Genomic DNA, 13,349 nt, shown 5'->3' on the forward strand with positions numbered 1-13,349 from the left:
AGCTCAAGGATCAACTTCCAGCAACAAAAACCACAGCAAAATGGTGTCTGCTGATTCAGACATTTTATTCTGCTTTCCTTAGATGCTGCCAAAAGTCCTCCACCTGCACAATCAGCAGGTGCTCACCAAAGGCATTGGGAATGCAAGGAATCACTAAATGCAGCACCACTAAAGCACAGCCATGGAAAAGAGTTTGCAGAACATGTGTGGATTTCCCTTGCCCCCATGAAGAGCAGGACTGCTTTCCTGGCCCCCTGCATTCAAACATCAAGTCAATATATATTTACAAGGCAGTCAGGATTCTCAGAGACCTAAAGCTGAGCTTTTAGGGGTTAAAACCACCTGACCCCCTTCAGTGCTGCACACCCAGCAAGGCATCCTAGCCATGGGGAGTACCTGGCCCTCAACATTTAAGAAAACCAAACCATTTATTTCAACTCTTTAACAAGATCTTAGAGCCATTTTATTAACAGGCCCTTTGGCTGTACATCCACTACAGGCAGCAGAGGTGATCTGACACATCCGTAGACTGCAACTTATTTCTGTTGAGGCATTTTAAATTTAAGGTGTGATCCCCAATGCTTTTAAAGTTTGCTGTTTTTCAGATTGGCTTTGATGCAAGGATATGCATGTCAAAAAATCTGAGTTCAAATGAGCTCCCATGAGATCTTCTTTCTGCTTCACCATCACTTGCCACTCCTCAGCTTTTGCTGCATTTAAATTAGTATCACTCTGCTGTTATAAAATGAATTCAATTTCCCTGTACCTGCTCATCAGGGAGAGCAGACCAAGTAAACCTCACCCCATGTTTGTTTACTTGAATACTTATTTTTACGTAAGACATTTACTCTGACATGCAAATACAAACTGCAAGGATTTCCTCAATGATTGCTTCCTCCAGCATACGTGCAGACATAAAAAAGATGCATTAAATATCCAGATAATGCATAAATGTAAGGGTTGATTTAAACACAGTTCAAAAACTTAATAGAGAGAGCTCTTGGAATTTCAGCTGTCCTGAGCACCAGCACTTGAGAATTCAAAACTGTCTGAATTCTAACCCATCTCAAACACATCCAATGTTTCTTCCTTTCATGGCATTCTCAGCAATTTGGAAAAAAACAAGCTCAGCAATGAAGAAGGCTGCAGAATTGCTCAGATTGTCCATTTCCTACCATGCTAAAAAAAGCTGAGCTTAGACTCTTGCTGTAAATAAAAAGAAGGGCATCTTCAAATTAGAGGTCTGAGAGCCTGCTACTGGTTTAGAGAACCGGCAGACTGACATCAAGAGCCTGTAGTCTTGGAGTCACTTCACATGTTCATTTGGAGAACAGGACTGAATCCAAACTGGTACTGCTGGACCTCACCCAATGCAAATTGAAGTATCACTGATTTTTATTTCAAACTGTAATCTTCTTCAGTGGACTTGACTTCCCCAAAGAGAAAACTCTGTCCAGGTGCAATTCCATGACTCCTAGTTAGGCAGTTCCCAGTTTCCTCCCTGAGTGGCTGTCCTGGTTACACGCAGGGAAGTACAACACTGTGTGAGTCATGGCAATATTTATTCACAGGGTATTTTGTACCACCAAGTCACCAGGTATTTTTCCCCAGGAGGGAACTCCCTTCATTTCAGGCTTTTTGACCCATATAAGCCTGATACAATCATACATCATATGCTGTTCACACCCAGTGTTCCTTCTGCTTGGAGTCTGGATGATATTTTCTTTTCCGAGTTGGCTCTGTAAAATGAACTGGTTAATTGAGACATGCCAATTCATTAATGATATATTCAGTACCTTACAAAAGTTCAAAACAGCTTATCCAGAAAATTACACTTGGAGCTCATCCTAGCTTAATAGATAACCATCCTCTGAAAGGAAATTTGGGGTTTTGAAAATTGCAGTAACAACTATATTTTTTTCCAGGAACAATCCAGAAATATTGTCATTTATCAACCTTCTTTAAGATTGAAAGGTGGGGTTTCAACTGCACAGATATGGGGTAGCAAAGCCAGATGAATTCTCCAGATGAATTCTCAAAAATCTTGGAAACAAAAAAGACTGATTTTACAATGGTGTAAGTGGATTATCTCTGGGCAGGAGAAAAACCTTTTTGTGGTCACTATTGGTATGGATAAAGTCAGACAACTCTACCCAAGGGTTACTGAGCTAACAGGCAAGAGGAACAAAGTTGAACTGGAGTGGGGGCTAGGAGAAAACTTAGCAAAATGAAAGAGTACAGTTTTTCTTATCCAGAATGTGTTTGCAACATTCTCTCATCTGGAATTCAAACTTTCTTCCTAAAAATACACCTAAGCTTTAGAGACAACACAGTGCTTCTGCCCTCAAATCCTTTCAGGACCACACACTGTTGCTGGAGCTCCCCTGACTTCTCTGGTCATGGCTTAGAAGGAAAAGAGCATTTTGGTGAGGAGCAATGCCCTCCCTTCAAAAAGCTGTGTGACAAAACATTTGTATGATGAGGGGAAGTGTCCAGTGAGATCTCCCATTTGTGTCCTGCCCAGCAAGGAAGCAGGCTGTCACTTGCTATTGTGTAATTAGTGCTTTATTCCTGCGGAAGTGTTCAGTTTTGGCTGGCTCTGCAAGAAGAGGTGCCAAATGCTTTCCAGTTCTCTTGAATTAAGTGGGATAGCTGTCCCACATGCCTCAGATCTGCTCCAAACTGGCTGCAAGTAGCTGATACTTATCACAGGGATACAAGGGCAGGAGCATAGTTGTTGCACCCAAGGAAGTCACTGTCTGACAGTCCCTCTGGCCAAAGCAAGATCCTTAACAGGGCTGGATAATTACACACCTATTAAGAGAAACAGTCATTACACTTAAATAAGGGAGGAGAATGGTGCTAGCAAACCTCACTAAAGCAGTCCTCTGCAAATGCCAAGACGGAACTTGTGGCAAAACACAGGAAACAGAGGTAGGACAGGTCCTTCCTTGGTGACAACTGGTGGGGATGACTGGACACATCATGTGAGAACTAATAACCTATTTTATCAAGCAGCACTGCAGGAACGAGATAATACCATACTGGGAAGCAATGCTCTGCAGCAGCTCAGCCCTTCTGGATGGGTATCCCAGCTGTATTGAGAGGGCACTGGTCTAATTCCAGCACTTGATCTGGCAGCCAGGAGAACAGATGTGGGGGATGAAGCAGAATTAAGTTTTCTCTCTACCTTTGAGCCAAGAGCCAAACAGCAAGCTGTGTTCTCTCCACAACCTATTTCAGTGAAGAATCATGACAAAGGGGAATTTAAATACTACTTTCTAAAGGAAGGGTATGAAACCAGAGAACTCAGCCTTGAAGGAGGAAAGGAGAGAGCAACTGATTTCCCTTCTCTCTGTGGGCATATTCAGGCCCTGACAATGTTGGCAAGAAGATGGACAACCTGCAAACCCTAAACATCTTGGCCAGTCATTAATACCTTCAGTAACACATGCCACAAAGTCTCTAAGAACACTAAAAAGAATAGTAAGCCATGCTTACTCTGACGTGGGGGGAAGAGAACATTGTTTTTCTAAGGGATAAAAAAATACCTAAAAATAGACACATCAACTTTTTAATAAGAGGACAAAGATTTCCACAGGGAAATTAGTGTCATGGAAAAGGGATAGTTCCTCATCTGAGAGATAGGAACATCATCATGGGCTTTGTGTACATAACTGGGGGACAGACCTTTAGCCTTTTAACTGGTCCTTTTTCTGGGGGTGGGCACACTGGGGGACATTCTTTCACCTAATCAGAAGGACAAAATAAAAAAGAGGGAAAACCAGAAGTCTAAGGATTAAAAGGACAACATCAGCTGGCATAAGGGAACCCAGTGTCAGCAACAGTTGCCAATGAGGACTGCCAAGGTTAGCTGGAACTGCCTAATGCCCTTCATATTTGTGCTTGACCTAGAATGTCACATTTTCAGCACAAGACATAAAAACCTTCCTTCTCAATCCAGGCAGATAAAAATAAACAACCACTTGCAAAATACGAATGCCTATGGAGAGGTGGAAAGGCATGGAAAACCTTCTGCTCCCCTTCCTGGTTTAGGAGAAACACAGTTGGGTCACAAACACTACAAACAGCTGGGTCAGTTAGAACTCCTCAGGGAAGAGGAGGGAATAGGATGATATGTTGCTCAATGGAGGCCAGGAGAGCTGCAAGGCACTTCCTATGCTGGGCAGACAGTAAATCCATCACACATCCGTGGCTTTGTCAGATTAGATCAGCATTGGCACCTTCTCCATCTACGAAAGCCAGGACCAGAGCTCCTGGAGTGAGCTCGTCTTTTAATATCATTTCTTCTCACCCTCTTTTTCCACAGTAGCAGTGTTTTTCTTATTGCATAACTGATTTAAAGGGTCTGGGGTGGGGGGAGACAAATCTGTAACAGATCCTGGCTGTGTCTCTGTGATCTCCCTCTCATTTCCCTAATGGTTTATTGTAATTAGATTTGCAAAACCAGCAAAAGGTCTCATTTTGAATGGCAACAGCTGTTGACATCAAGATTACATTGAATAATTTACTGGTTTAATTTTAGCTGCTAAAAAATAAGAGCCTCTTGTTGAAGATTATTTCACTGGCTGATGTTTTCTCTTTTTCCCATTGCTGCCTCTTCCTCTGCTTGTAAGCTGGACACTCTGAATTGCCCCATGGAAAAGGCAGTAATAACTTACATGGCCTGTGCAAAACTATAGGTGTGCATGTGACTATTGCTGTTGTGCTGTACAGGTTCTTAATTCTGGTTCAGATCCATGGGCTGTATTATTCCAAGTGCAACAAATTATTCTGGGCACTTTGACAGGACTTCAGAAATTGATGCTCAGGCTCCTGTACACAGTTTCAAACTCTGTGCATCAGTCCCTGTAGGGAAAGGAGAGCAGTAACACTTGTCTCACAGTACTGCTGCTGGCTTAGCTCACCAATACCAAGTAGCAGAGATTCTGTCAAGGAGCAAATACTAAAAAAAAAGTCATTTTACAGGCCTAGAATTAAGAGAAAGGGCAGCATTTGCTACAAATCAGTGTGGAAGGAAAGCTGAGAGCATTGCTGTGGGAAGTTCTTCTCTGTGGTCTTCAAAAGTGTTTTTTTGTGATAAACTGCTGGGCATTCACGACTAAAACCTGAATGTCATGAGAGACCTGAAAATCAAAGGTTAAATTCCTACTGCACACTCTCTTTTCAGGAGTGGGACAAGTGCTTTACTAAGCCAAACTAGCTATAAAGCCCCCTGTGCTAGGATTGGAGGGCTCCCTGCAGAGTTTGCACTCACCCTTGGGTGCAGTTGGGGTGACAGGGATGGCACTCCCGATCCTCATCGGCGTACTTGAAAATGAAGCTGTTGGCCCCCTGCAAGCCATCAGGGCATTTTTCCACACAATTTGGACCATCCTTAAAATGGAAACACTTTGTGCAGTGGTCAGGTCCCTGGAGAATGTGGAAGAAAGAAATGCAGTGCATTGAAGTTACTCTGCCCTTTCCTGCTGCACTAGGGTTGCACTGGCACACACCCAGCAAATCTTGCAGCAGCTTCTCTTCCCAAGGATCAGTAAATTACCTGCACGGCTCCAGCCTCTCAGACAGATAATTCCTGGTGCTTTTGGCCATTAGCTTCTTCTGTAGAGTGCAAGACTAAATACTCTAGATAGGCTTCTTAATATTATTGGTGTGCTTAATACAGTGAAGTCAGTGCCCACTTTAATGCTGAGAAACTTTCTGCTACACTATTCAATACTGAAGCAGCTTTGCAAAGTTCTTCAGTGGGATCTCCTGCCTCTGTACCTCAAAACTATTTTCCACAAGCATTCTGCACATGGCATCTGGTCACAGCAAGAATGAAGGACTACAAGGTCCTTCATCCTACAAGATAAATGATTACAAGGTCTCCTTCTTAATACACAAGAAGACCAAATTGTTAAGACCAACAAACCAAGACTCCTGGACAATGTAAAAGTAAAATTTTAAAGGCGTGATGATAAGCCAGTGTATAACTAAATCAGGTTGAGCATTGGCCTAGGATTTTATATCCATAAGCCCTGCTACAAATCCAAATTTCCGATGGGTTGAACACTTGAAACATTAGCTTCTTGCCTTATGGCTGTACTGCAGAAAAACACAGTATTGTAAGAAAAATTATGATGCCTTTCTTTTTTCCATTCAGTAAGTCACAGAAATAAAGAAATAAATTACAGGCTATATTTTCTCAATTATGAAGAGCCTAAAATACATCTCCTCATTTCCAGTATACTTGTGACTTTTAATCTTGGCAATACACAGAAAACTAGAAGAGACAATTTCTATCTCCCAAATGAGCAATAATCTTTGAAAGACAAGTTACTGGTCATTATAAAGATGAGAAAGAGTTAACCATCATTTAGGATGCATGAAAAATGTTATCTATCAAAAGAACTTAAGTACAAAAAACCTCCCAGCATATTGTCCAAACTGAGAGACACAGACAAATTCCCCCACTGTTGTTTTGGGGTTTTTTTGGGAAGAGGGGTGGTGTATAAAGAATGAAAATAGGGATAAAAGAGGGCACTCAAACCCTAAATGCATGCTGTCTGTCTGTAAAAATTGTATGCATCTGTACCACTAAAGCATCAAGACAACTCAGGAAGGAAAAGGAAAACTTTTAAAATCTCTTTCTTAAGGAGGCAGATCCAAGGCACATCCCAGCACCAATTTAGCAAGAGTAGAATTCCTTCCCTACATGCAGAATGTGTGTTTTCTGCTTTTGTTTCACTAATTTTTTTTTATCCTTCAGCACATTTTTGCAGGTTACCCTGAGCCATAACAAATCAAGCAGACCAAACCCTACAAACACGACAGGCTGTGTCCTTACCGGCCCATAGCAGGTGATCATGTTTTCCTCCATCTTCTCACACTGGGGATCACACTCCACACACACAGAGCCGTTTGCAAACTCTCGGAATTCCCTGAGGAAATATTTTGCAGGCAGGTTAGGAGAAATCTGACTCCAGGCCAAAACTGAGCTCACCTGGTTGGGTCTTCACCTGATGGAATTGATCTCAGGTGTCACAGCCACCACCTCGTCCACAGCCACGTGAAGCAGAGACACCTTCCTCACCACTATAAAACTATAGCAAGGGCCTGTCTCTCATTTAGAAATACAGACTTCATTAACAGGACAAAACTGGTGGCTTCTTGATTTTCACCTACAGGATTGTGGCTCAGATTCAGGAAGCCACTAGCCACATGTGAGCACTGATGACAGCTGCCCTTGTTTCAGGTAGGTCTCTGAGCACATGTTTTAAAGACAGTTCTCCAAAAGGCTCATAATGTTTTCGGCAATAATTCTAGACTGAGGTCTCAATCTATAAAATGTCAAAACAAATCCTTTTACTGATTTATTTAATGGATCCACAAGAAACCACCACTCAAGTGACTTTTTTTATTAACCACTTTTAAGGGGGGAAAAAAGGTAGTGATGGCAGGTTGAATTTCTTCCTTCAAACATTTCAGTTGCCAGTTACCCCTCACCACAAACCTCCAGCACTCTCCCAACACAATCCATCCCACCTTCTTCTAGGCCAAGACGAATTCACATCTGAGCAAGTTGCTTCTCCCCCACTAAAGACAGACTGAATCTTTGTGGCAGTCTCAGAGTGGACCAGGCCAAGCTTTGCATGGGGATCCCATCTTGCTGCATTAACCAATTACAATATTTGCATGAACCAGTTACAGATGTGCTGCACACTCATTTTAGGGGGCTCCAGAAGCATCCAGGTAAAGGTTCTGAGCTCAGGCGGTCACTGCTCACCCTCCATTCCTCTACAGACATTGGGATCTGCTGAGGACATCAGGATGGAGCTGAGGAAAATCTCACTTGAGCTCACCCTTCCCTGGCTCTGGGAGTGTATTTTTCCTGCTGAGGACTAAAAGAGATGTCAAACATAGCTTGACCTTGGCTGAAGAACTGTTGCTGCCCTACAACATCAACATGCAGAGCTCTCCCACAAACAAAAAGTTCTCCCCCAGCCCAGGTTATAAATATTTTCACATATTTAGGACAGAACTGAGCCTGCGGGATGTGTCAATGCCATTCACTGATGGATAGTGAGTAAAACAGAACATACTGATTGAGTCTCCTCATGCTCCATGACAGGCTCCATGGCAGCAAAACACATCAAGGGGGATCAACTTATTCCAGTGCACTGACACCACAACTGGGATCTGAAACTCTCCTTATTGGCAAGTGAAGGGGGAGGAGAGAAGGGGAGGTTGTAAGTACATAGAACTGTGCTCTAACAAAGTATTTTTTGCAAGCCTTCTCCAGGTGGAAGAGTTAGAATATTTCCATGCATTTGTGGGAGTTCATTTGGCTTAGTTCAGCTTTATTTTTCTCTCATAACAGTCCACAACCTTGTGCTGTGGAGGTGTTCCCCCAGTATAAGCAGCAAAAGGAAAATGGGCAAAAACTCCTGTTGGGTTTTTAGATTTATATTTATGTGTGCAATTACACAGTGCATTATGAAAAAGAGAGTGAGTTTTTCTACTTTGGGGTCCTTATTCAGGGAATTTCTTTATCAGATGCCTCAATCCAACTCATCTGAAAGAATATAATTGTATGGTTCTGAAAAAGGGTATCAAGTAGGGAAAAATTAGGATTTTTTGGTAACTTTTCACCTAAATCAAACTATTCATGTTACCAGCAATGCAAAAGGTGCAAGGTGATGATGTGCATGAAAACTTAAGTCAGTGGCATACCAGGGAAAGTGTTCCACACAAGTTCAGATTTAAAAATCCTTAAATCTTACCCCATGACACGTTTCACCCCAAATCAGTAATACTGGCAGTGGGGCCAGATACTGATTAATGCAAACCCAAATTACTTGCTCACTGAAGTCCTCAACAATGCTAACTAGCAGCCGTGGGGAGAAGCCAAGGGGAGTGTCTTACCCGTCGTAGAGGTTGCAGGAGTCGATGCAGGTCCTGCCCCGGATGAAGCGCTTGCAGGACAGGCACTGGTCTGGCCCTGGCCCCCAGCAGCCGTCACTGGAGCACAGCTCGTTGCACACCATGCCATCAGCAGCTGCAGAGACACGGCTGCTGTCAGGAATGCACACAGCCCCCCAAACCCAGGGGAAAACATCCCGGCCGCACCGAGCGCTGGAAATGTAACCGGGGCGTCCACATTTCCCAGGAATGGGTGAGACACCAAGCTCACAACTCACTTTGGTTACAAATCCGTTGCACATTTAGGTGAAGTGTGCTGTTTGGAATTGTTTCATTTGCATAGTCTAATTAATTTACTGCACTCGTGAAAAACCCGTAACTTACAAAACTACCTCAAACAAAATAAAAATAATGTGAACTTCCAAACTAGAAGAAGATAAGAAGAACCCCTTAGAGCTTGAAACAAGAAGCAAATCAAAACTGAAACAACAAGAAGGAAACCAAAATTAAAACTACAAGAAACAAACCACCAAAGAGCTCTCTCTGTACAAGAACTGATAAGAATAAATTGTAACATGAAATTAGAAAAATAAATATAATATAAATTAAATATAAATGTATATTGTATTTCTATAAAAATATATAGTGTATATTTATATATTTATTATATATAAACTATTTATAAAATAATATTTATTTATAATAATGTATGTATATCTAATTATATCTATTAATTTATATTTTTATATAAGATATAAATAGATAGTGTATTTATACATAATATAAATATAAACTATATAATATAAATAATATAAATAAATATAAACCTACTGCAAAACTTAACACATACACAACAAATTAAGAGACAAAAAAAGAAACTAGACTCCCAGAGAGTGCCCAAGTTCTTTAAAGAACTATCCTGCATGCAGCCAGCACTAAATAAAAATACACACCTACTTCACAGCTTTTACAAGTTTTTTTATACAAAGTTTTTTCCACAAATCACACAACAGAAAAAAGCAAATCACCATTGTGCCACAACACAAATACACAGAGCACTCAGCTGGATATTGTGCACTCTCCTGGTCTGCTCCTTTCAGAAAAAACTGAGCAGGAAAAAGATTTAAGAGAGTGCTGTAAGGATGATCAAAACCAGAGAAGGGCTTCTAAACCAGGAATAACCAGAGAGGTGGGGGAGGAAGGACATGATTAAAGTTTCTAAAATCCTGAATGGCAAGGAGGAGGTGAGTAAGCATGAAACAATTGTTCACTGCTTCTTCCCAGTCCCTCATGGGCATTCAAAGAGACAGGAATCCAATAGGGTTAAAATCTGAGATTTTTCTTCGTAGAAAGTAAAGATCAACCTGTAAAATTCCCTGACACATGACACGGTAAATGCCAAAAATTTAAAGGATTAAAAAAATCAACTGTCTGAATTCACTGAAGTTCTATTGAACTAAAATATAAAATGCTACTTATGAATTGAGGACTCACTGAAATAAAACTTACGGACAGTGGGGAAATAACTGAAGGAAAGACATCGTTAATTGTGATTTTAAAACTGTTTACTGCAAAAGCACCTGAAGAGCCAAAGAGCCTTTATACTAAACACTCAAGCCCACACAAAAATACACAATGAGCTAAGGGTTAGAGGGAAAGTTAGTTTAAAACAGTGTAAGTCTGTATTTTTATTTTATATAAATAATTCCCTATGTGACTATCTAGATGATGAGAAGATGGAGAAAATAAGCAAAAAGCAAAAGGAAACATTATCTCTCCAGTATCTGAAGGAAATCTGGGTGCACTTTCAACCTAACCCTGGCATGTGAAAGGAATTAATTTGAATTTATTTTTGCACAATGCAGTGTTTTACACAAATGGATTACACACTGGACTGAGTAAATTAAACCCAGCAAGGACCTGAAATATCAGTGATGGCAACAATACAGACACTTGTTTGCTTTTTACACCACTGGAAACAACTTGAGAGGAATCATAAATGAAAAGGATGTGTGCTGCTTGAGTTCTACCACCCTCTCCAGTACTTCCTTACTCAATACACCACAAATAACCTCAGGCATGAGAAGCCTGAACATGTTTTATCAAGGCTGGATTCAGTTTTTTTCCTTTCTATATCACATATGATTTTTAATGCCAACATCCAAAAGGTATTCAGAAGTATCTTTTTGGTTTTTCTTTTTTCTCAAAGCTCAAATCAGGAACAGCCAAACACAAAGTTATTTCAATTAGGAGTCATTGCAGGTGCTCAGTATGCTTTAAAGTGTATTAATTATCACAGATTCCAGCACAGCAAGAGGGACTCAGGAGGCCATTTCAGAGAGATGCTTTGTCTTCCTTCCCTGAGCTCTGCTGCTGCAAAGGAGCCAGACCAGCACAGCCAGGAGGAGCAGAGACACGAAATTCAGCTTCTCATCACTGTCCTCACCTGACTTCCTTTTAAGCATAGTAACATTTTTATAATAATTATCAGATGTCAGTAGTTCCACTATACTGCCACTGCCTGAACCCACAAATAAAAACAAAAAGAAAACCCACAAAGCCAGAAACTATCCTAGTTACAATTAAACAAACTTTTTATATAGTTTCATATGGTTTTTGTTTTCTAATCAATCACTCATTTTAAATCTTTGTCACGCAACAAAGAAAAACTTCACCTTGTTTGGAAATCCCTTTATTTCCTCATTTTTAAGAATTTTGCTAGCTCTTCTTATTTTGTTTTTCCACACTCATCACAGAAAGGCAGTTCCCTGTTGGCTTTCTCACCTTCTTTGTAACTTGAAATTGTGATTTACTACTAGTGATTTGCTTTCTTTTCATTTTTCTCGCCCTTCAAACTACTCTGGGATCAGAATTTATTTGCACAGAGTATTTCACTAAAATACTTGTCCAACTAACATAGGATATTATTACAAGATAGCTCAGAAAATCCAGTGAGTAAACTGTATACAAAAAAGAGAGCATTTCAATAAAGAAAACCATGATTACCCCATTGAAATGTAGCCAACACAGTGCCTGTAGTCTTATGAAAAAATCAACAGAAACAAAAAAATTATGATTTCCTCCTGAAATGTTTTCATAGAAGAATCTTGGCAAGGAGGGAGTGGTTGTTTTGACAACTTATGAAAACTCATTTCGCTCGCCTTTCTCTTCTTTAATTGTGGGAATAGCTAAAAAAACATTTCAATTTTTGACACATTATTTGGCAATTCCATGGGCTGAGCATGTTCTGCAGCTCCAGCACATCACATGGCCTTATGTGGAAGGAAATAACAACAATGTTCTTGACAGAAACTGGATTTTGTCAGGGGTTTTAGAAGAAGGGCTCATTCTTTATTAATGGGGCCACACAGGTTAGGAGCAGAAAGGTTCAATGTTTTTCCTCAACCTAAATAGAACACAAGAAAATTACCTACTAAAAAAAGAAAAATTATTTTTATTTGGCTGCATGCTTCTGGGCCTGATCCAAAGCTCCATAAACTGAATAGGAAAACTCCTGCAGACTTCAATTAGCTTTACATCATGCCTGATAATGAATGTAATAATTTATTCAAGTTGTTAATTGGTGGCTAGATTGATATAATTCATAATAATCACATCTCTAACAACCTTTGCCTAGAAGGGTTTCACCTTACACTGCAGGTGTCACTAAAGCTGAGAGAATTGTTCAAGCAACTTTGGAGAAAAGAACACTTTTTCTGCATTTATTTTGTATGCACTCATATTTCACATGACTCATCACTGACTGTTCCATTAAAAAAAAAAAAAAAAAAAAACAAACAAAAAACATGCTGGAAAAGAAGAGGCAGACTTTTCACTTCAGCATGGAGCAAAGGTAAAATCTACCTACCCCTTCCTTGGTGATTTGCTCCATTCCCTGTGCACATGAGCTTGGACACTGACACTTCTATCCCTGAAAGTGTATATAGGGAAGTGGAGAAGGGAGAGGTCACATCCCTTCCATGTACACCCCCTTTCTGGCCCTGCATGGCACCATCTCAAAAAGAAGATACAAAGCACTAGAATATCCCGAGGGATTATGGATTTAATTTTTTTTAAAATTAAAAACACACACATATATTTTGCTCCTGTATTTTCAGAATTCTACAAAAAACAGAAGTCTGCCTAGGTTTTTAATCTATTTTTAAACAGTCATCTTGGAGGCAGTAAAAGATTTGGGGACTGTTTTAACATAGTTAAGAAGTGGTGTAAAGAGTAAAATTGAATAATTGAGGGTATGTGGAATACAAAGTATATTTTGCATGCTGAAAAATGTAGCATTTTCCACTGGCTGAAGTCTGTTGTCTTTGTCTTCTTCATCGAGAAAAAAATTCTTATATTCATATATTCATATATATATATACATATATATATATATATATATATATATATCTCACTCAGAGTTT

General features: G+C 40.2%; 1 protein-coding gene across 1 annotated transcript in view; it reads right to left on the reverse strand.

Annotated features, from left to right (window-relative positions):
* ERBB4 (erb-b2 receptor tyrosine kinase 4) overlaps positions 1-13,349 on the reverse strand; it is a 572,997-nt gene that overhangs the window by 128,412 nt on the left and 431,236 nt on the right. Inside the window, exons 13-15 of the mRNA XM_041487708.1 lie at positions 8,929-9,061; positions 6,851-6,944; positions 5,279-5,433 (exon numbers count right to left, since the gene is read on the reverse strand). Of these exons, the coding sequence (XP_041343642.1) occupies positions 5,279-5,433; positions 6,851-6,944; positions 8,929-9,061 (382 nt within the window). The remainder of the gene's footprint in view (positions 1-5,278; positions 5,434-6,850; positions 6,945-8,928; positions 9,062-13,349) is intronic.

This window comes from Pyrgilauda ruficollis, unplaced genomic scaffold, assembly GCF_017590135.1.
Source record: "Pyrgilauda ruficollis isolate IOZ18807 unplaced genomic scaffold, ASM1759013v1 scaffold83, whole genome shotgun sequence".
Classification (NCBI taxonomy): Eukaryota; Metazoa; Chordata; class Aves; order Passeriformes; family Passeridae; genus Pyrgilauda; species Pyrgilauda ruficollis.